General features: G+C 35.5%; 1 protein-coding gene across 3 annotated transcripts in view; it reads right to left on the reverse strand.

Moving 5' to 3' along the window:
• The window catches only part of CDKAL1 (CDKAL1 threonylcarbamoyladenosine tRNA methylthiotransferase), a 429,529-nt gene that overhangs the window by 97,920 nt on the left and 307,680 nt on the right, over positions 1-23,929 (reverse strand). For all 3 annotated transcript variants that reach the window (XM_084510786.1, XM_084510787.1, XM_084510788.1), the window contains 2 exons: positions 18,235-18,415; positions 1,978-2,040 (listed from right to left, as the gene is read on the reverse strand). In XM_084510786.1, the coding sequence (XP_084366912.1) occupies positions 1,978-2,040; positions 18,235-18,415 (244 nt within the window). The remainder of the gene's footprint in view (positions 1-1,977; positions 2,041-18,234; positions 18,416-23,929) is intronic.

The raw sequence follows: 23,929 nt of genomic DNA on the forward strand, positions 1-23,929 counted from the left end.
TAGGAAAGATCATCCTTTTTTTTTTTTTTGCATACTTTCATTTGCCCTTTTTTTCCTTTTGCTTTCCAATAGATACGTGGAATCTGCTTGGAAACAGCAGAACAGCAAAGCATCAAAAACCACTCATCAAACAATTGTGCTACTTTTAATATCTTATTATAGGTCCTAAAACAAAGATCAAAAGGGAGTATATCTAAGCATTTATATTCAATTTCACATCACCTGGTGACTAATTTGTAAAGAGTGCACAAGTCTTCACAACTGAAGCCAAAATCAATTGAGGATACTTTGATATAATGCCACAAAGGATATGAGCAGGAAGGCAGCAGGAGTTACAAATGGCCAAGGTCTGCTAAAAGTGCTAATAAAAGAATAATGGAATTTCCTTGTACTATGAATAAAAAGTATTTGACACAGGAGAATTTAGACACTGAGAAGAATATCAAAGCTTCTGGTTCATCACTTACTTCTCCGTATTAGAAATTAATTAACTTACTGTTACATTTAACTTAAAAAGCTTCAACTCAGAAGAACAATGATCCAATTCAAAATCTTTTTACACTGATTTCCTTTATTCTTCATGTTTGTCAGTTTTCACAGGCCCTTAACATCTGCTTTACCAGGTCTTGCAGACAATGAAAGCCTATCTACAAAAAAATAGTTTGATGGATTTAACTTGAAATGACATATAATTATTAAAATTATAGAAAACCTACTGTTTGACTTTTTTTTTTAAATGTAAATATAGGTGGTAACTATAAAACTCTCACAGAAACAACTTGCCTGATGTATTTAATCCATTAATATTTACAGAATGTATTTCTTTCTCACAGATGTACCTGTAGTTACACAGACACGCACACTTTTCCTGTGTTTATACATATAGATAGGTGCACATACATACATACTTCTGCTACCTTCTTTCCCCAATTATAAAACTCAGCTCTTTTTACAAATGTGTATCTATGTATGTAAACTTGCAAAATCACATGCATTTTGCAAAACAGAAGCAGAGTGATCTCATACTGCTTATAAATTGTTGAAGGATCTAATATACTTGCTTAAAAAAAAAAAACAAAAAAACAAAAAAACAAGCCCACAGATTGATCCAAGATTGGAGAAACTCCCTCAAAGTATTTACAAGCTTTCTTAACTCTCTCTTCAAAATCTGCTTAATGCATTCTTTTGCATAACGTCTACAAAACAAAAAAACAAAACAAAACAAACAAACAACAACAACAACAAAAAAAACAAACCATGACAAATAGTTATAGCACAGAATGCTGTAATCACTGCCTTTTGACCCAATTTTATCGTCTCTGTCTCCTGGTACTCCAAAATCTTCTTGTAATTGCTTTAGCTCTTTATTTTATAATTGCAAGGTTCTTTGGGAATTGATCTTGTCTTCCTTCCCCTATGGCATGGGGTATAGTTACGTTTCCCAGATTTTACAAATCAGGATCAAGTAATAATGAAGAAAATATAATGAAGAGGAAAATACTTTTTCCTCTTCCCCAAAACAACCAACAGGCTGTTAGTAAAGCAGCACCTTCCAATGAGGGTTTCGGAATCAATAGATAATTCATTAGTATCATGTATCTCAGGGCCTAATTGACACAACAGGCTAACCATACTCAAGGGTAACACAGTTTCTGAACAGAGAGAAAAAAGAGGGGAATCAGATACCACATAACATCACTTCACACGATTTAGTGGTAATCTATAAATTATACTTCTAGGAGGTTAATGCAAGTCATTGACTTAAAAAACAAAAACAAACAAAATGCAACTTTCCAAGCTTGGCATCAAGAAACATAGAGAAATGTATATGATAGAAGAATTTAAATGACATGAATGCCTTAACGCTTTCAATTTTATAATTTCCTCTACCTTTTGAATAAAAATAACAAAATGTAGTTATCATGAATGTTTGGAATTATTCTTAACAAGAAATGTAGCTACCATATTTTTTCTTACCTTGTGATCATATGGATTGTATGAATGAAACAGCTGAGACAGATCCTTTGTTCTTTGTTTTTTCTGAAAAGTAATATTAATAAACTGTATCAGAAAAGTTAAAGGAAAAAGAAAGAGACTAGAGATTTAAAAAGCTGTGTGCAGGTACAAACACATTCTATCCCCACTTTGTTAATGGAACTGAAGAGCAGTGTATGCAGATTAAGTATATTAAATATCACAGGAAATAATTAACATATATATTAACAATGCTAAGAACATATCCTTCATAAAAAAATAAATACTAATCTATGGAACATCAGTGGAATGTGTAAACAATTCAGATTTGTTTTAATTTCTGAACAATAAATCATAAATAATGTTTTAGAATATAGATAACAAAGCTTGAAGATTAGGCTCGAATCATGCAAAGACTTGTCTGCTATTCTAGTGTTTACTTGCAGTCTTGCTTTATAGCAGATTAGGTTTAAAAGGAAGGCGGTTTAAAGAAAAAGCATATATTATTTTTCTATTTCTTTTGATGCTAATACTCTCTTTGCCTTGATTGTGGAAAATTAATAGGTGGTATGCCATTTAATGCCAAGGCAAAGGGAAAGAAGCTCTTTCTCTTAGGAACAAAGTTCAAAAACAAACCCTGTTTAATCCAGCTTCTACTGAAATCAATGAAAGACCTTTCAGTGATTTCAGCAGATGTTACATAGAACTCTCTCAGCTGCATCCTATGGAAGGGGGGCAGAGGAAAAAACATTCATCATCTTTAATACAGGGATGAGTCACAAATAAGTTCAGAGTTTTCTTATGTCAAAAACTATGTTGACTTTATTCATAGCTCAGGAAGGCAGAGCACTCTACGTCGGAAACCATAAAGAGGAGACAACGACAAGAATTCCTTGCTTGCAGTCTGTACTGTTGTCTTGCTCTAGCCATCACTCCCACAAAAGCAGTTTTCCAAATGGTAGGATCTAGTCATGTCTCTAGCATTCCGTGAACTAAACATACAGCTGCACGACTGCACTTCCGAAAACTGTAGGACAATTTAGTAATTTTTCATTATGTATTTCCTTTCCTTACGCTGTCTTTACTTTCAGTGAAATGTTCAGACACATACACTTAGTCACAGAAGGAATAACTTTAGTTACTTGTACAAATTTATGACAGCTGGATATTTCTGAGTCATTAAAGGCATCAGATTAGCGATCTACTTCTGTGAGGTCACTAACTCAGTTGTGGCCATTAAATAGTCAGACAATCTCTTGCCCCTGTTCAAAGAATGGTGAATTTTCTTTTCAGCATGAGAGGGTTATTTATTATTATTATAGACAATTCTATTAACTTACAGTAAGTAATACCTAACAGGCCCTGTTAATGTGAGTTTACTAAGCAACAAAACTTTAAAACCAACAAAACTGATACTAATAAAGATGTTTTTGTTAGTATAGAATTTCTCAGCAATCCAATATGCCTTTGCCAAAGAAAAGATCTCCCTTAGTAGAGGAATCTTGGCTATCTAGCCCCCATTAATACCTGTTTTATTTCCAAAGGGGTGGGAACAAAACACCAAAACATTCAAGTGAAAGCTTCATGTAGCACAACCCAAACTCCATCTCCACCCTACGACTTCATTCCTTGTACGGTTATGAAAAGCAAAAATGCTTAAAATCATATAAAAGGGATTTGGAGAGATGCCATAGTAAGTTGAATAGAGATATCAAAATGATTATTTTAAAGTTTCTTAAAATTAATTTAATGTATAATCATGCAAAAAGTAGACAAAAGCATTTTAGTTTGGAATCTAGAGACCTCCACTAAACTTTCTAGGAGAAACGAACAAAATCAAGAAAAAAAAAGTAAATTCTTTTTTTCTTCTTTTTTTACTGAAGACTATTTCCCTCATTTTGAGTGCAAACAAAGTGATTTTGAGTATTTTTATTGAAATAGCTTCAGTAAAAATCAGTGAAATTTTATGGCCCCATCCTTCACCTTCACACTATGTCCAAACTGCCAGTCACACACTTGGTTAGACAAGACAAAGAATGAAGGTGCCACCCCTTATACATCTTCCACTTTTTTATTACAGGAAATCACAGTTTCTTTCCTCACTCACAAAAGGTAGAAGTTTTGTTTGCTTGTTTACAAAAGGAAAATGCTCCTGACTGAGGAAATTCATGAAACAGAGGAATGTGGAACGGAGCTTCCAGAGACACACATGAATAAATGCTCCCAGAAAACTCCCAGGATGTCCTACCTGCTTAGTTAATCTAAATCTAAACAGTATTTGACTGTTTTTTTGGAACTTTGAATACGATGAGACAAAAATGTTTTAGCATTGTAGCTAAATGTAGCTCGAGCCCTATGTTACTGTCTAATTAAGTGCATCTCCCCAAGACTTCTTTCCCTGACGCAGCTTGACTCTAACACATCCTTCCCTTGGCCAATATCAAAATGTTCTTCTTCCCTCTGTCTTCCTGCTCTTTCCCTTTGTGTTCTGATTGCCCATTCCTTTGTTCTGTACCAGTACTGCTGTCAAATCTTCTGGTTAAAAAAACAAACAAACAAACAAAAACTACAAACCAACAACACACCAAAACAGCTTCAGAATTTAGGCAAATGTACTTTCCCATCATTATGCTCCATGTACAGCAGCACTACTGTTTTCAAACACTCTCTTGGAACTCCACAAGGTATTTCTAAATTTATTATATTTCTGATTTTTATTTTTTTTTTAATTCAACATACATCTCAGCATGTGGTATTTCCAAAAATGAAAAGAGCAGAGACTGATAGCAGGGCCTGTGATACAGGGGTAGGAGTTTTGATGGGCTGCAAAATTCTGATGATTCAATCCTGTGCTGACTTAAATTTTAAACCTACAGAGATACAGATGGGCGTTCAGATACTATGTTAATATGGGTCACTTAGGAAAAAAAAATTGCATGTGAGCATGCAAACAACTTTTCACTTTTCTGTTTCAATACATTTTTAAAATGTTATATTATACAGGAGATACAACAGAAATACTTTTTATTGCTGCCTTTAACTTGAAGAAGTATGGAAAAGCTTGATGAAGAATAGATGAAAGTGCAGTTGCGGGACCAAGTTTAATACTATAAAATCATATATTTTACACATAAGTATCCCAAGACAGAAGGGCTTCCCCAAGTGACACAAAGCTGGTGCATATGAATTACTTCAATCTTTCTACTAAAATATATGGAAGTAATCAAACACTTCTCAAACAATAGTGTCCAAAATGCAGTTATAAATAAAAAGCCAACATCAACTAATGATATTTCTTACAACATACATAGATAATGTCAGTATCAAGAAAACAACGCATCATAATTTCATGATTTTTTTTTTCTTGTAAGCATACAAGCATATAACACATTTTAATCTAAATATTTTCTTTCTTTGACTGATTTTCTGGGCCTGAGATTTTCTGAGATCTTACTCATAACTTTTGAGATTTTAAAAGGGCATTGGCCATCTGAGATGCATATTATATACTTAAAATATAGCATCAGTAAAGCTTCCCTTTAGTCCCATTCAGAATTATAAACCAATAAAAGCCAAGAATGATGAGATTCTTGTGGTTTTACTTTTTTCCCTGTGCACTGATTTATGGTAATAATGAGATATTTTCTAATGCTTGAAGACTACAATGTAGATCGTATCACTTAAAGAACAAACAGAATACAATACATAAATAAATAAAATGTAGGTTTAGTCTGTAAAACCACAAAACATTTTCTACACAATAGCTAACCAGCATGGAATTTTGTATTGTCTACTTTAGAAAAATAAAGCTGAACTTATTTTTTTTTTTTTCTATATAATGGTGTGAAAATAGGGTAAAGGTAGGGGTAACCTAACTACACATTTTTTGTGAAGAGAAAGTACTTCATAAAAATAAGCTTAGAAATGAAATAACTATACTGAATACTAAATACCATGGACTCACACAGGTATATTACACTTTTCTGGTAATCCTCTTTGCTTGCACAGATGATAACTACGTGTCTTTCTGATGATATTATTGTAGCCTGTAACTTGTTTGCTTTCCTGTAAGCATGGTCTATCATGTTCAGTGTGAATGAGAATTCCACTATCGCTGAGATATTTTTATTATAGATTACTTAGAAGCAGCTAACTTATATGGAATATTCTCAGTTTTTCACCTAGTAATAAAGGATTTTGAGATTACTCCCTGATATGAAACCAGTGATGTACTGTTTTCCTTTAAATTCAATGTTCTGTTTTAATATGTCTGTTTTCACCTTCAAGGTCTTTAATAATTCCAGTCAAATACCACTGCAGATCTGCAGATTCTACCAATTTCTTTGAAGGTGGCAGCCTTATAACATCAGCAAAATTCTCCCTTTTTTTTTTCCTGCTTCCAACCCTTACAGTTCCTCCAGTATGTGGGGCCTTACCCAGAAGCAGGGCCTTGTACCTTGTTCCATTCAAACATCCTTCGTTTCCCTAATGGTGACAGTGAATAGCAATGTGTCAAGGCAACCAGATAAATATTTCAGATCATCTTTCACCTATCTTCTCCCCTATTTCTCTCCTTTGCATCCTACTGGATTAGAATTAAAACAAAATTTAGTTTTGCCTCAGGAATCTTATTTGATTTAGAGCTTATGAAGCATCTCATGCACTTGATCACGCTAACAAGTAATAGTAACATTTCTTTCAAACAAGTCTGGGAAACCACACTGCTTGCTTGTGTAGTAGGCATGTATATATAGTAGGTGTATATTTAGTTATATAATGCTAATTTAGAGAATGCTCCCCCTGTATTCGGCTCTGGTGAGGCCGCACCTCGAGTACTGTGTTCAGTTTTGGGCCCCTCGCTACAAGAAGGACATGGAGGTGCTCAAAAGAGTCCAGAGAAGGGTGACAAAGCTGGTGAGGGGCCTGGAGAACAAGTCCTACGAGGAGCGGCTGAGGGAGCTGGGCTTGTTCAGCCTGGAGAAAAGGAGGCTCAGGGGTGACCTTATCGCTCTCTATAGGTACCTCAAGGGAGGCTGTAGCGAGGTGGGGGTTGGTCTGTTCTCCCACGTGCCTGGTGACAGGACGAGGGGGCTCAAGTTGCACCAGGGGAGTTTTAGGTTGGATCTTAGGAAGAACTTCTTTACCAAAAGGGTTGTTAGACATTGGAACAGGCTGCCCAGGCAAGTGGTGGAGTCACCATCCCTGGAGGTCTTCAAAAGACGTTTAGATGTAGAGCTTAGGGATATGGTTTAGTGGGGACTGTTAGTGTTAGGTCAGAGGTTGGACTCGATGATCTTGAGGTTTCTTCCAACCTAGAAATTCTGTGATTCTGTAATTTCAGTAACATGCTTTTTAGAGCAGTAGAAAAGCTGTATATCCATGCCCACCCCCTAGTAATTCAGTGATCTCAAAATAACAAAGGCCTTGGGCAGCTCCAAACCCCCAAACTTTTATAAGAGAATGGAGTTCAGAAGCACCCTACCAAAATACACGGACTGGCCTAATTTATATCTCCAAAGAGTTAACTGACAAAATAACATAGGAACGTGTAGCATCTACTGTAACCAAGGAACATTTCTTTGTTCCTTGCTTGGGAGATTCAGTCCATACACCTTGCTGGGGAGATTCAGTTCATACACCTTGCTTGGAGATTCAGTCCATAAAGTCTTAAATTTCTATACATGTAACCACAACACAGATATAAGTCAAGTCACCGAAACTGCCAAGTTATCAAAGGTTACAGATTACCTCTTGTTCTGCAAAACAATTTCTAAGAGGAGATCAGAAAGCAATGAACCGTTCTCTTTGACCTGGAGTTATTCAGTGCATCACCTTCAGGTAAACTTGAAAAAAATGTTGTACCCCAGCCAGATTTCATGATAAAGCTGGTGTTCATTATGGTCTTGTGTCTGTGCCCTATAAGGTCTGACCAGACAGAAGTAACAACACAGACTTGACAAGTTTCCTGCTTCTTATTGCTAATTTACTTCCACTGATACCAGTCCTGTCCTTCTGATCACATCTAAAATGAAGCAGACAAAAACAAAACAAAACAAAACAAAAACAAAAAAACACTTTGGGATTAGCTAGTCCTGACCTAACCTACCTACATTACCATTTCAAAATTGACACACTGCACTGCTCTGCTTTAATTATTGATACACATGTATTTCATTATTTAGCTTGGTTTAAGAAATTACTTCAATAATTTCTGGTGTAGCCAAGCAAAAGGTCACTTAGCACACGGTATGTCATACTCAGCAGTTTATCTTAATGTCCCAGTATGGTAGACATATTTTCCAGATACTATTAACAACAGAATTACACATCGATATTTTAGATTTTGTATATTCTTTAGTCTTTGTGTACTTTACATAGTCAGTGAATCTTTATTAAAATAAATTTAAAACAAAGTTTTATATGAGCCCATGCAATGTGGCTTTTTTCCCCCAAAGAGGGAAATGTATAAAACTTTGCACATCTTTTCAAAAAAATATTAATCTTAAAAATGATCAGAAACATTAAAGTGTATTCAGGATTATGACAACACAAATAATCATGGTTTAGTCTGGTTCATATTTTAAGCAGAGATTCTTATTTATGAAAAATACAAATGTCTTCAGAAAACAGCATAGAATTGTCACAAAAGTATCTGTCAACATGTTTGAAACAATTTTTTTGAAAAATATTGCTTCAGTTAAACACTGGGCATTGCAATTTTCTCTTTTTTTTGCCTCTAATAATTTCAGCTATGTAATACAAACTCTGTGAACTTGCATATTTTACAAATCTTAATGAATCCATATTGCTTCTGGTACATTTGAGTTCTTTAATTTAGTTTGGGATTAACACTTCCTATACCTTCTTCATAGCAAATTCTCCCCCTTACCAGAGCATAAACTACATAAAAATTACTATGAAGACTTTCACAAAGAAATATTTTATTTAGAAAAGGGACTTCAATGCTTGTTCTTCCTGAGGGACCTTACATTTTAGTTGTCTTCATTAGATATCATTTCTAAATGCCCTTTTTCATATATGGCAGATTTTTATGCCTGGAATTCATACCCAAATTTTGATAATCTACCTTTATCTACATGAAGTGGATATTTTCTAAGGATGCCACTGTAACTGATTTAGGAATTCTTCTTAGCCCAAAAAGATATCATAGAACAAAGGTGTCTGACAGAAACTTGGCTTGATGTATCAGACAGATTTTGAATTAGATTGACACTGAATCAGAAATAAAGTGATTGGTCACAAGGAATAGGCTGATTTGGAATTACATTCACTTCTGCAATAAAATAAAACAAAGAATTGCAAGATATTTTTTAGTAATAAAACACATAAGTCCAGGACAGAGCTGTTTACAGTGCATTATTTTCCTTTTTATAATGTGGTAAGAAATCCACGTCGTCTATTGCACAACAGCTGCCTCAAAAGCATCTAGCTTTCCAGCATCCCAGAAACAACAAAAAGAGCAGAAAGGAAGTGCTCCAGAAGATACGGTGTGGTATGAAAGAGCAATATGCAGTGCTCAAATGTGTGCTGTGTGGGAGAGACCACTTGTGTACCCACAAAGACACAAATTCATCAGACACGCAAGAATTGCCCTGTATCTGCCCTGTTTCATCTCAGTTTATAATGAAGTCCTCCAATCTGCTTCCACTTGTTCAGCAGTTGCAAATTCCACGCAGATTTTCAGCACAGTGACCAGGGTGCAGGCACAGCAACCACAGCAGCAGAAGATACAGGTTCCAAAGCACACCGTGACCTGATCGACTGTGATGGTTTTGAAGGAATGTGCTTGGATTATTAAAGATAGATGGAGTTCAGGAAAGGGTCAACGAGGACCCACCTCGGGATATTTCAGTGTCCTCAAAAGCAGAATTTATGGAACATCATAAAGGTCATGTGATTTGCAAATGATGGACAAGCTTAGCCAACTCCATGATATAAAAAAAAATAACAAATTTATATTGAAAAACAGTAAAGGGAAACTGCAGGTTTAAAAAATTAGAATTATATTTATGTCTGCAACATTTAAAATATATATATATATTAAACTGGGTTTATGGCACTAGCAAATTCTGCTCCTGGAGTCTTAAAATAACAGCTACAGGTAGACACAAAACTAGTACACTAGTACACTCAACCAGAACCCATTTATGCTAGACAACAAAGGTAATAAAGTAGTAAAGCTAAGACCATTTAAGTGACATAATTAATACCAGATCTGCATAGATTATTCATTTGCTATTCATGTTAAGTACCAAACTATTAAATCTAAATTATGCTTTCATTTGAGGAAGTCCAGAACTGCCTAAGCCAAGAGTTTTTTTTAATTATTATTACTATTATTTTATTTTGGATATATATTGATGGTCTGAAGCATACATCCAATTTTATGGATTAAGTTATGAGCAGTCCTCTTTTGTGTCTACAGCCACTTGCACTGTTTCCAGCTCTGGGAAGTCTGGTTCCTAAAGCGTACTAAAATTCTGGATTAAAAAAAGATTTCTGATATCTAACTATAATTCACGTACAAGTGATAGAAAGACAGAGTTAAAACTTCCATGTTTTTTCCACTTAATTAGGAGCCATTGGAGAGGAAAGGATACAGAATACACAAACACAACATCCACTTGCCATAAAGGCCCCCTTGCGTGCATGAGTTCTGCAAGGTACCTATGGGTATGTATGGAGATGTAACGAAAACAGCAGGCCAAAGACAGGAATATTACATGCTGAAAGGATAGTATATGGAAGTTTTCTGAGGACTGATAATCTCTGGAGCCTAGTAGTCATGCTGAATCTGAAATAGATAAACTCAGGACACCGAGAGACTGCTCAGTCTGCCCAAGGCCATTAAGATAAACAGCAGATTAAGAGACATCCAAGAAGGTAGAAGAATGATATACACTTCTCTCTTTTTTATAAGCAAATGCTATAGGTGCTAAACCATAAAAAACAACAAGGAAAAAAACCTTCACAACACTGCAAAACTTATTTCACTGAATTACATTCCTATTTTTGACTTTTGAACTCTTGTGAGAAAAAGTTTGTACCGAAATAAGAAATTTCCCTGCAATGCTAATCATATATATATTTGTATTGGAGGTAAAAAATGTTCTCTCGCAACATCAAATACTATTTAACATAGTCTGTGTAGAGTACCTTCTCTCCTTCTACTCAGTGCAGAAATATGTGGTATACAAAACTTCTGATACTATTTCAGCTTCTTTACAACTAAAATCATAGAATCTGTCAGGGTTTCGGGATGGACTCAAAGAGGAAGGAGGATGGTAAATCAAATGTCTATGTGCACTGAAAACCATACAGGACTACAACTTCATAAAAATAGTTCTTTATACTGGACATTCACAACATGTGAACTGTACATGACTTCAATATGTTCTATACTATGTTAGCAGTGCTTTCAGCCTCTTTACAGAATCTGTTTCTACTTCTGTCTTGAAAGCAAAGTTTAGAAAGAACTCTGTACTCTCCTCCCTGTATATATCCTTCTCATTTTATTTTCCAGCGTCCTTTAATTCTTTTTCTTAACAACATGGCCTAGTTTGAACCTATAGCTGTACATTTACTTTGAAATGCTCAAATTTTCAAACTACATTAGTAAACAGCTTATAAGGAAGCTGTTGGTAATTTTTGTTCCCATCACTTCTGCTGTAAAAAACAGCATAATTAAAAAAAAAACAAAAACAAAAACAAACCAACTGGGATTCCCAAGTGTATTTCCAGACTAGCTGTGAATTTTGACTTGCTTTTTCAAGCAACACAGTTGTGCTCCTTGAAGGCGTATGACATTCTACCAGGTGTCTGAACACCAGTGCAAGACTTAAGAGACATGGCTCAAGGCTAGAGTCGAAATGTTCTTGTCCTTTCCCAGAGGCCTGACTCTGCAAAGTCCAGCTGTGACTGTGGAATTTCACTCATTCCCCAGATTCAGTTATGAACTGATTTTTCAGCAGCTCCAGAGGCAGATCGCTTACAGCTTCACTAAAGGGTACAACCTGTTTTAAAACATACCAGCTCAACTGTTTTACACAACAACAACAACAGACTTTCGTTTCAGCACCTGGTCAAATAAATTAAAGTGGTTTGAACTTAAGCTGAATCTAGCTTGGGAAAAAAATAATTGTCTATAATTTCTGTAAAATTCTATTTAGCAGCATTTTCAAGCACAAAAGATATTTACAGGTAATTACCTTCCTTTGACTTCATTACACAAACCTGCAGTTCTGGCTGCATACTGAATTGCGAGCACTGTGGTAGATTTGAAGATACAGCATTCTTAAAGAAGCCAGATTCTTCATCCACGTTTAAATCAGGGAAAAAGGAAAAACCAGGCTCTCATAGATCAGTTAGCTTGTATAACTCTCGGAAAAACATAGAGAAAAGTGTGCAAAACTATCTCTAAGCATCCAGAAAGGAATACAAAGAGCAAACACTGATTTGCCCCCAGTAACCAGCAGCTATATCAATTAAAACAAGTTGTGCAAGGCACAACTGCCTTTGCATGTATGAGAAAGCATAGCTATCTTGATGAGTAAGGCTTTCCGCAGTACTCACATCAATCTTATAAAAAGTATAAGGAAACATGGTGTAAATAAAACTACTAGAGGAAGTGCAAAACTTGCAGGAAAACGTTAACTTGCGATACTTCAATAGTTCACTGACAAATATGAAGGATTATATATTGATTTTTCCTTCATGGTCTGCTTTCCCCTCCAGCCTCCGCATTTTTAACTCGGTTGCCGAACTTGCTGTAAAAGTCCTTGCTCAGGCAAAGTAGCAAGCAATAAATAAAACTGTACTGCTGAGGAAACAAAGCGTAGTACAGAGGTTCAACAGTCAAGCACAGATGTTGATCAGTGTTGATTTCTCCTACACAAAGTACATTCTGCAGGCTACATCATGCATTACTGCATGTGTTGGAGAGGGGTGTCAGGGGCCAAGCATCTTTGATACTCCAGAAGCAATTATCACAGCTGCATACAGCTCCTGGGGCACATGATGCCATTTAGCTACAGAACTTACTGAGGGAGCTCAAAGGAACAAAAAGAGTCCCTTGCACAAGCAATGCTATTCCAGTTGGTGTCCAGCTGCTTAGACTAAAAAGGTACTGAGGGAGAGAACAACTGATAGCGCCTGAATGAGGGATGTGGTTGTTTCCTAATCAGACAGGGGCAGTGTGAGGACACATGGGCAATCCTTTATTCTGAATAGATAATGAGCACATGAGATGTCACAGGAGATCTAGCTGTTTGTCCATGGATATTCAGAACTACAAAACCTACATCTATCCAGCAAAGGACAAGTTAAACATCATGCCATACCTGCTGGTACTCAAGAATGCCTATTTCCAATGTCTTGCACTATAGGGAATCTGTGGCCATTCAGTCACAAAGGGGTGCTAGGAAATGTACTGGAGAACCCTTAAAAGGAAGCAAAAGCAAGGCAGTCTTAGGGGAAAAAAAAAAAAAAAAAAAAGGCTATCCCTTATGTAAGGGATAAATTACCAGCTTGTTGGTTTGCTTACACAGAAATGAATGAATGGTTTGGGTTGGAAGGGTCCTAGAAAAATCATTTAATCCAACCCCAAAGGGCCAAACACAACTTGTCTGGAATGCAACATGGAGAGGGTGCACGTGGCATTATACTATCCCGATAGAAAATAATGGCTCAGTGCTTCTAGAACTGGTAAAAAAAAAAAAAAAAAAAAAAAAAAAAGTGGTGACAGAACTAAGAGGAGGAGTGATTACATGGAGGAAGATGCAATATCTGATCATAGATTTATCCTAGTAACAATGGAACAGCGGGCATATTTAACAGAAAAAAAATGCCCAGCATCTAGACAGATGAGGATTTAGATTCAGGAGGCATTTTTCCTGGACACAGCATTTGCAGGTGGATGGACATCAGGGGGCAAACCACCTACAGAATGGATGGATGAACACAGGAATATCCTGTACCTACCTCTCTTTCTGAAGTAAATGATTCTTGAGATCATATGGCAGTTCAGGTACGAATTTTATAACTTAATTATTCCTCACAATATAGTAAGCAGCATGCTTAACATAACTAAATACAGAGATAAAAGTCAAGTAGACACTCTTCAGACAAATTAAAGGAAAGGTCCAGCAGTTGACTGACATTAAATTTTCTGGCTGGGAACGAGGTAATTACTTTATTTTATATATATATATATATATATATATATATATATATATATATATATATAGAGAGAGAGAGAGAGAGAGAGAGAGAGAGAGAGAGAGAGAGAGAGTGATTGTGAGAGAAATTGAATACAGTCTTTTATCTAGATCTCACAAAGCTTTTTTGAAAAAAAAAAAAAAATCTAATATTTACACTAATTAACTCAAAGGTTTAGCACGTTGCAAATACATATAGAAAGGTTGGAATCCAGCCACGCTGCAGCTGAGGGCAGTGTAATCATGAAGCTACAGTCAAACTACTGCTCTCAAAACAGCTGCCATCTCCAGTTCTCAATAGGGACGAACCTAGCTGTACCTTACGACGACACTTATTTGCAAAATGGCTCTCTCTTCACTTTGTTTCCACGTGACAGAAACCAAGGTGAATGAAAGACAACAACATTCCCTAACGCTTTCATAAATTGTGACAGACCATATCTCAAGGACAGAGATAACTCTTCCCTCGCCAAATCTCCAGACAATTAACAGTTCCTTGAAAAATAAAGTACAGTGAATTTAAAAGTATCAAGAGCATAAAAAGTTACAGATGCTTGATTTTACAAACAGAAATTTTTACATTTAGAACTAACATAGTTGGATCCTTTGCAATGCAGCTAAATAAAAAAACACCCTGCCATACACCACTAAATCTTGTTCTATTACATTGCTCACTAAAATATATACCTGACTAGAACCTGCATTTTGAAATATGCAACTATCAGCAATATCACTTTTACGATTAAATGCAATAGGGAAATGAAGAAATCCAGATCCAAAATAATAATAATTACAACCTATAAAATAGCACTTTATAGTTAACACATTTCAGAATAAGAATTTTGTACAGAGATCCCGCTGGAGATTATGAGCATCCAAACTCATACCTGAGATAATGTACTCAGCAGTAAATGTATGAGATGGGGGTAAAAGCCAGAAAAACAAATGAACAAACAGAATTTTGGGGTATCATAACATTTCAAACAACATCTTGACTCATTTTTTAAATACATCACTCAGCAAATCACTGCAATTGCTTACAAATAGAAAATTATGCTTAGCTTTGCTTAATTATGCTCTAACTTTTCTCTACACTGGAGACAGAATTTATAGTAAGCATAACCTAATTGATTGTTATGAAATGATGAGACCATTTAGACAGATGTCTGATTCTCCATGGACATTTTTTCTCCAGGAGAAACAAGACAGGCCTGCAGCCTTAACTGTCTTTTCTGAATTTATGGTGGCAGATCTGTCCATCTGGATTAGTGTCATCTGCCCTTTTCGGAAAAGATCGGTGCCTGTAAGGCTTCCAACAATAAATCATCTATGCAAAGGAAAGATTCCATGTGGACCTACTGATTTTTTTTTTTTCTCCCTATTATGGTAAGCTCAAATGAGATTTTTCTCCAGAAAAGCAATTGTATTTAAAACTTTTATAAAAACTATCCACTAAAAATTTAAAAGCACTAAATTATTCTATGCTTAGTACTCCACCAACTATCCCTAAAAGTCATAGGGTCTTCCTAGAAAGAGCAAACTTAAAAGGAACTGACAAGGCAAATATATTATTATTACAGCTGTGATACTTCAGCAGGATCACTGAAGCCATCTTGAATTAGAGCTGGAGAACTGGAACACACTAAAGTGAAGCATTTTGCAAAGAGCAGTAGATCTCCCCACTGCCTAAATATTGCAAAACTGAAATAACAGCAGATACAGCCAGCATTCAGGAAAAAATACAGAAATAACAAAATAATTTTTTCACTGGTTCAACATCGGTAATTATTAAATAATACCAGCAAAATCGTTTTCATAGAAACAGATCCTACCAGCCAATTCACTATGGAGAATATTGTTAAGAACTTCCTGTGGTACAGTCTACCCACATGTACACCCAGACACTCATGCATAACATTTTGATGTCGCTTTATGTGCTATTCCTTTCCCTATGCAAATACAATAAATTAATCCACAGTAAGATGACATGAATAATATTTTGTTAAAGGATAAAGTGTGCATAGCATGCATAGTAACTTCCTTATCCTAGCAGAGAAAGGTAGATGGTAAATTAGTCTAGATGAAGAATGATGAATGACATCTCAGTATGTTCTTGGTAATGCAGGAGAGACCATTAGCTTCTATCTGAAGGTAATGTGAATACAAAAGTAAAACATTAGCACAGTCTCTTCCTGCTTTGTTTGACTGGTTACCTTCCATTTCTAGAAGATGAAGAACAAAGGGTCTCACAGGATTTTTTTTTTTTTTAAAGGACTACCAAAAAAAAAAAAAAGAATAAAAGGAGAAACAAACAAAAAATCTATTAATTATAGATTTCTATCAACCCTGGATTAGGGGCTGCATCTTCTTTGAAAGTTCTTCAATTCTAACCCTAAACGGTAAGTGCTAGTGCTAGAAATAAGAAGAAAGAACGTAAAATTGTGTTAAAATGACATTACCATTTTCCAAGTAACCACCCCAACCACAGAACAGCTAAAGTTCTTTAAATAATTTATCTCTTCACATAACGTCTCCCCATGGCACACAGTTAAACAGAAGACAAATCAACCTAAGATCTTTGCAGCTCCTTTGAAAATAGTGTGCTTACAAAATAGTGGATAGAAAAAATGCAAAACAAACATAAATCAATGTTTTGAATTTTAAGCTTCCCAACTTCCAAAAAGTACATATCTGCATATTTTTCATCTCAAATGTTTGTAAAAACCATTCTAAATTAATAAAAATAATTCAGTATTGTCAGTTGGTTACACTAAGTATACTATTTCAACAGCAGCTATTTATATTTGAAAACTCCATTTTTTCTATAATGAGATGGCCTATAATAAATGAGCAATCATTACTCAAGATGTAATTCTCTGAACAATAAACCGAAGAAGCCAAATACAGTTTCATTTTATGTTTTCTTCAGTTGATACATCCTACAGAGCTCACGGTATATACCATGAGCAGTAAGCAGGAACTCCTTACTTAGCTTCCAGACATACAAGAGAAGGGATACAAGTACAGAATGTAGTTTTGACATTGTATTAGTGTACCAGAATATGCAAATTGAAAGTCTTTTATTCTAACTGACTTATATTGCTGGCCAACTTTCATTCTTACACCATTAGGAAATACAAATGTTATTTATTCCCATAACAATGGGATAATAGTGAATTAAATTATTGTGCTGGCAGCCTTGTATACTTTTTGTTTTGAGATTCAGATTAGAAAAACTTGTGCAGTCACAAATGCAACTTAAAAATAAAATAAAATCAAACCATACTTTCATAAGTGATTGCTAATAGTTCTACTTACAAAAACATATATGTTTATATCAATGAAATAGCCACCTGCTTTCTATATTAAAACTTTTTTTTCCCCTCATGTGAATCTGAGATGAGATTGTTGTTAATCAGATACAGTTACGCTTCACAGCCAAAAACACAAATAAGGAAAACACCTAAAAACTGAAAGATTAAATGCAAATTTCATCAATGGCCTTTAATACGAAGGCTGAAGAAAGACCAGCAAAATTGCTTTCATAGAAGAAGGGTGTTTTCTTTATAAGAAGGGTGTAAGGAGGTCTTTGTGGAAGTATGTGCAAATTTGATATTTAACAAGTAAATCAAAGATTACCATTTCTCTATTATTAATACTTTGCACAATTGTTCGCAACAGGTTTAAGATTGCTAAATCCACGGAAGTCTTAAAACAGGGGAAAAAAAAAAGTGTAATCAATCAGCTACCGTTCTTGGTTCTCATTCAGCCAAAAATTGATAGAAAGGATATGACTTCGGTATAACCATTATTTTACCCTTCCTAGCAATCTAAATGATAATTAATATATGGCAAGGCATCTAGTGATCTAGCAAACCTCTAAAGGCAGTTCAAGAGGAGTTACATAAAACTTTAATTGAATTGTAGTATAGTTCTGCAGAAAATCTACTTTTTCATGCACGTTTTATATATTTAAAAACATCTCAGTACACTGTGTATGGTGGCAGAAGAAAATGCATCTTACCACTGCAGCTGGAACTTGATGCATTTTTGCAGCAGGGGTTCCTGGGCGTGGGTAAAATTGATTAATAAATAAGCTTGGAAACCTGTACTGTTCCACAAGTTTCATTGTTTCTTGAAAATCTTCATCTGTCTCTCCTGGAAAACCACAGATGATGTCTGTAGCAATCGTTATTCCAGGCACTCTGTAAAAAAAAAGTATAAAGAAACATCGAGCTTAGGACAAGTAAGTGTTATTCCATTAAATACTAGTTTATGTAGACTTGTAACTCTTCAACTTTATCTACAGAAATTGAGACCTAAAATTATCTTTGGAAAAAAAAAAAAAAAAAAAAAAAAGAGAGAGAGATTTTAATATTATTTTTAATATTATTGCTTGGTAATGAAAAATGCATTTGGTACTCAGCCGAGAGCACAAGCAATAGAAGAAAGACATTGCACCAAATAGTGGATCAGTATTATGACACATGAGTGAAAACATCTGGACTACCTCCTCCTTCATCAAAAATTATAGGTGATCAGCAGAGCTTGCAATTTTCTTGAATTCTGATTACATAATGCACAACATTTATAACTTCTCAGACTTAGCCATTAGAACTTAAAACACTGATCTCAAAGGAGAAGAGTCCCCCCCTAAAGAAGGGATTGGCATCTCCAATCATGGAGCCTAGCAATTTTGAACAAAAATGGCTTCGGAACCAATAAGGCAACTTTTAGTCATGATTTAATTTTTAACTCAGTACTCCATAGAAGCAGACGATTCCTTACTTTAAAAGGAAAACAAAATACTGAAGTTTACAAATGCACAGGCAGTGAACTGTCCCTATTTAGCAAGGTCAACATTTTCTAACTGTTCCCTTTGGACTGAATATACAGAACCCTTAAGCACATGGCCCAGAAAAATGAGTCCTTCAACCAAGAGATTACTGCATGGTATTTACAGAGCACTGTATGGGACCCAGGAGATATCAACTCAGTTTTCCAAGTCTGAGACTAGCCAGCTGGATGACCACTGCCTTATGAGAATCTGGGAAACCACAGCATCACTCTGTATCTCAGCCTGCTTGTTTGCAAAGTGGGAATAAGGACTAACCTTGTCTGCTGAGAGGCAGAAATGTATAATGCTTGGAAGTGCTCACAGTGCTCCCTGCTGACATAGACATGGCCTTGTCTACAACAGAGATGATCTCTGGACACTAACAATGATAAACTGGAGAAAATATGATTTATTAGGAAAGGCAAGAATCCTATAAAGATACTGGTGGTTATCTGACTTAAAGTTGGTCCTGTTTCAAGTGGGAGGAATAGATGAGATGACTTCTAGAGGTCCCTTTAAATGTGAATAGCTCTATAGTTTTAAGTAGGCTAAAGCAAGAGAACATCTGAGATTAATTTTCTTAGGGGTGAAGGGCATAAAGACTGCTGCCACAGGAAGCAAAGCTCATGCCTGAGCTTAAAAAGGGGTTTCAAAGCCTTTTTCCAACTTAAAGAAAGGGACAGAAGGCTTCTCTTTCCATCATCTGGGCAAGTGACAGCAGAATTGTAAATACAAAAGTATCTAGTTTAAATGACATTTATAAAGCACCTAAATGGCCAAAGAGAACTATTTTTTTCTTATTAGACAGTACATCACCATAGAAAAAAATCATAGGAAACTAAGAAGCTTGCATTGGCATAGCCAAAAGAAAACCTTCCAACAATGAGGTCTACTGGAACAGGAGAATCTGTTGACAAAAGACAAAAGAAAGGGGAAGAGGAGGATATTTGTCTTAGTAATTTGATTATGTGAAATCTCAGAGCGTGCACAGCCAAGATTCACTACAGTGGCCTTAATACAAACAGTGTATGGGGGTTAATATATTTTGAGAATACTTTTTTAACATAAATGAACACAGTTTTTTTTATGTAAGTACTGGCAATAAGCTTACATTGAAACAAAAGTCTCTTTTTAATGTGTCTGTATATATAGTTAGCCACACAGGAATTTATTAGGCACTGTATTGTTAAAATCTTCTTTTACATTTTCCTAATGAAAAATCCTCACAAAATAAACAAACCAAATTCTTTCGATTCCTTTTTTTAAGTTCATAAATTCAGGCTTAAGCATTTGAGATTTAAGTTGAAATATACAATTGGAATGCCAAATCAAAAATGTATAATACTGGACATTTTCAAGGAGTAAGTCCAATAATTGCAAGTGGGAAACAAGATAAGTATTATACAGAGCAGCAAAAATCCCCAAACTGTTGGTTAAACCACCTCAGTTGCCATTGAATTTTTAAGACTGAAACACTGCAAGATACAAGGTTCTGCTTGGTATCAAGTGACAACAGAATTCATTGGATTTATGGACTGAATGAACAGAGGTTGCATTCTGTAACATGATTTTCTTCCCATCACGAATGTTTTGTGCAGTAATGGTAAGCTTGTGGAAGAAAAAATACATTACTTCATAAATCAGTATCATGTAACATCAGCTGCCATTTCTCAGAGTATGAACAGAACATGCATTACATTTGACAAAACCATTATAATGAAGTTATTTTAACCATTTTAATGACACTATCGGCAACAGTCAAAGCATTTATTACCAATGGTAGTAGTAATACCATCCTTTATAAAGGTTTGGTTGTTTCTATAGCAACATGAATTATAAGGTCCAATCAAGCTAGATACAATAAAATATGTTCTTTTTCTCCATAACACCAGTTGTCACTCAGTTAAAAGGAAATTACATATTTTAAAAATTCATAAACTGTACAAATGTCTGAACTCCATTTGGTGATAAGGTGTTAATTATCTTAGTAATTAGATTTCTCTCTGGATGGAATTATTACACACAAAGAAAAGCTAGGGTATGAAAAGAGAGTAAGGACCATGGTGTATTCAGCAACAGCAATTAATTACGGTTCAATCCTGTATGCCTGCCCAAAATATGACATTGCATTGTACATTTTAATACCACTGTTGATTATACCATTGAAAAAGTTTTCAAAAGGGGAAAAAAAGCATATGAGATTTCACTCAGAATAAAAAACAGTTACTGACAAAAATCAAGCTATTACCCATTCTGTAAGCATTCATGAACAAAAAATAAGTGGAATTAGTTCCACACACACAAAGCATCATTCCTTAATGAAAGGAATGATTAAGACAGACAGACATAATTCTGGAAAAATATAAAACATATCCATTTGAAAATTAAGGTTACCTTTGCTCTGACAGTCTGAAACAAAGCAGAACTAAGTTCTTTACTGAGTAGACTCAGATGATCTTCAAAGAATTGTCCCAACTATGAACTATGATACAAAATTACACAAGAACCAATCTGTTGTGCAACAGTCAATATTAAACTGTGTGTGTTGCTTCTTTTTTTTTTTTTTTCAAATTATATGCAGTTTGTCTATTCCGAAGTAAACAAAGAAAACATTGCTGAACACCCCCTGTAAGCATTTTGTAACATTTACTACATAAACGCATTTAGAGTAAGTCTCAAAAAATTCACTTGCAGCAAATTTTTTCTAGGGTCAGTAAAGAACCATACCACATTGTTTAGTGAATCAAGAATACAGTGATCCTTATAAAACATAAACTGTTTTTTTTTTAAAAAAAAGCAGAAAGTTGCTTCAAGCATACAGAAGGCTGGATGCTCCTTACAGCCTAGCTAATGGAGTTGGTCATTCTGTTTTAATACTTCTGAGCATAGAACAACTTAAACTTTGCCCTCATAATCCTGACAAATGCCTAGAAAGATTACATGAAATCATTTTATCTGGCAATCACAAGTCTTGCAAGATTTTTTTTTTCTCTGAAGACATACCGTCTCCATTCACTCTACTCAGGAAAATAAGAAAAAAAGTGTCCAAAGTTGACTCTCAATTGGAACATTTTAGAATAAAATTGTGGAATTTCAGAAAAATGTGAATTTGAGGAATAATCAATGCCACCTATAAGAAAACACAGTCCTAATAGTCAGGGTTCTTCATCATGTTCTATTCTTTCTGTCCCTCCACATAGATAAGTCCCTTCTATCTACTCAAGCAAATTTATGATCTACCATCCTGAACCAGACCAGCCATACAATCACCGTCATTTTGGGCAGCTCTTGCTATCCAAAAGGGAGCAAGTATTTCATCTCACCGCAGAGTCCATTTTAGTGTGGTGTTGTAAAGGGTCACCAGAATGATCTGTCTGAAACAGAAGTGATCATAAACAAGTGCTGAGATGTCACATACCCAAAACCGCACAGAAAGGAGGAGCAAACGTGTCAGAAAGGACAAAGAAATACAACACCTTAACCTCTACTTGAAGTCAAACCCTCATGGGTCAGAAAAAAACACCTGTTCTACCTCCCAGGGGAGTGGCTAATGCCTGGGAATAAAGTCTACGAACATGATAGAGGTTGTTGCTGCCATGAGAATTGCCTCCTCACAGCTCACAGGTATCTCTGTTAGCTCCAACCAACTCCAGAAGCATAAATGAGGCTCAGACAAGCTGTGTGCTACTACAGCTACTCAGTTCCTGAAGCTCTGCTATCTCAGGCACCTCTCTCTGTTGCATATTGCTAACAAGCAGGCAGCATAGACAAACCCTCAGAGTGACAAGTTTCCTGCCCTTTTCTGCCTGGGGGACTTGGTTGCTGATGTTATAGAAAACAGAAACCAGACTAGCAGTAACAGAAAAGTAGAGCAGCTGTAACAGTGACAGTTACCACAAAGCAGTTCACCAAAAGAGGAAAGTTAGAGAATTCTTGATGGAATTTAAGTTGGGAATAAAATGCGAAATAAAATCCCTGACGGATTGATTTAGGAAAGAGAAAAGTGTCAAGCTGACAAAAATCAAACAGTAAAAAAGAACTACACTATTTTCACAGAGCAAGATGTCTAAGAAAGCAAGCAGCAGAAGTGTGAAACTTGCTTGACTCAGGTATTACATGAATCATTTTATGTGATGTTAACTACAGAAAATGTTTCCTTTAGTAAAAACCATCGCAGACCAAATGCATGCTCAGGTAAGAAATTATGTAAAGAAAAAGGAGCTAAAATGCAATTCATCACCTTCACCTTCTCAAGTGACCACCTGAAATTCTTTTGCGTGATTACAGTTTCTTCTTACTTCCCTTTCAGCAACTAACACTGAAATCCAGCAATGACCTAAAGGCACCAACTGGTTCTTAACCAAGATCCCTCACTCCAGTATAACAAAACACTGGATTAGAATAAATAGCTATATGAATTAATTTAAAACACTGTACGTTCTTAGAGAAAGATAAAGAACTATCTAGGAAATCTAGAGTAACTAATGTCCAAAAAAAAAAAAAAAAAAAAAGTTATGGCCGAGCAACTTCTCAATTCATAAATTAGAAATTCGAACGGAAAAAAATGAATCCTTTTGACATCAGCCCAGTCTTCTCTGAAGAAGAACCTTTATGCAAAATGTGCCCCTTTAGGGAACCTGCAAATGAAATTCAGGTAATGTTTCAAAGTTGACTGAGAGTTAAGTCTTTGAAACATATTTTCAGAATTCGACAGACATCTAAATGTGCCATTTCGTGTTGGAGCTGAAGGAGATGGTTGTACCTTCCCCATGACCTCACAGTCCTCTGGAAGCACTTTTCTTCCTTGCTTTTTTTCTCTAAAGGACTAGTCTTGCAGGATTTCTGACAAACTTGTACTGCTCACTAAGTAGCCCTACAAGCT

The sequence above is a fragment of the Aythya ferina genome (assembly GCF_964211825.1).
Source record: "Aythya ferina genome assembly, chromosome: 2".
Classification (NCBI taxonomy): Eukaryota; Metazoa; Chordata; class Aves; order Anseriformes; family Anatidae; genus Aythya; species Aythya ferina.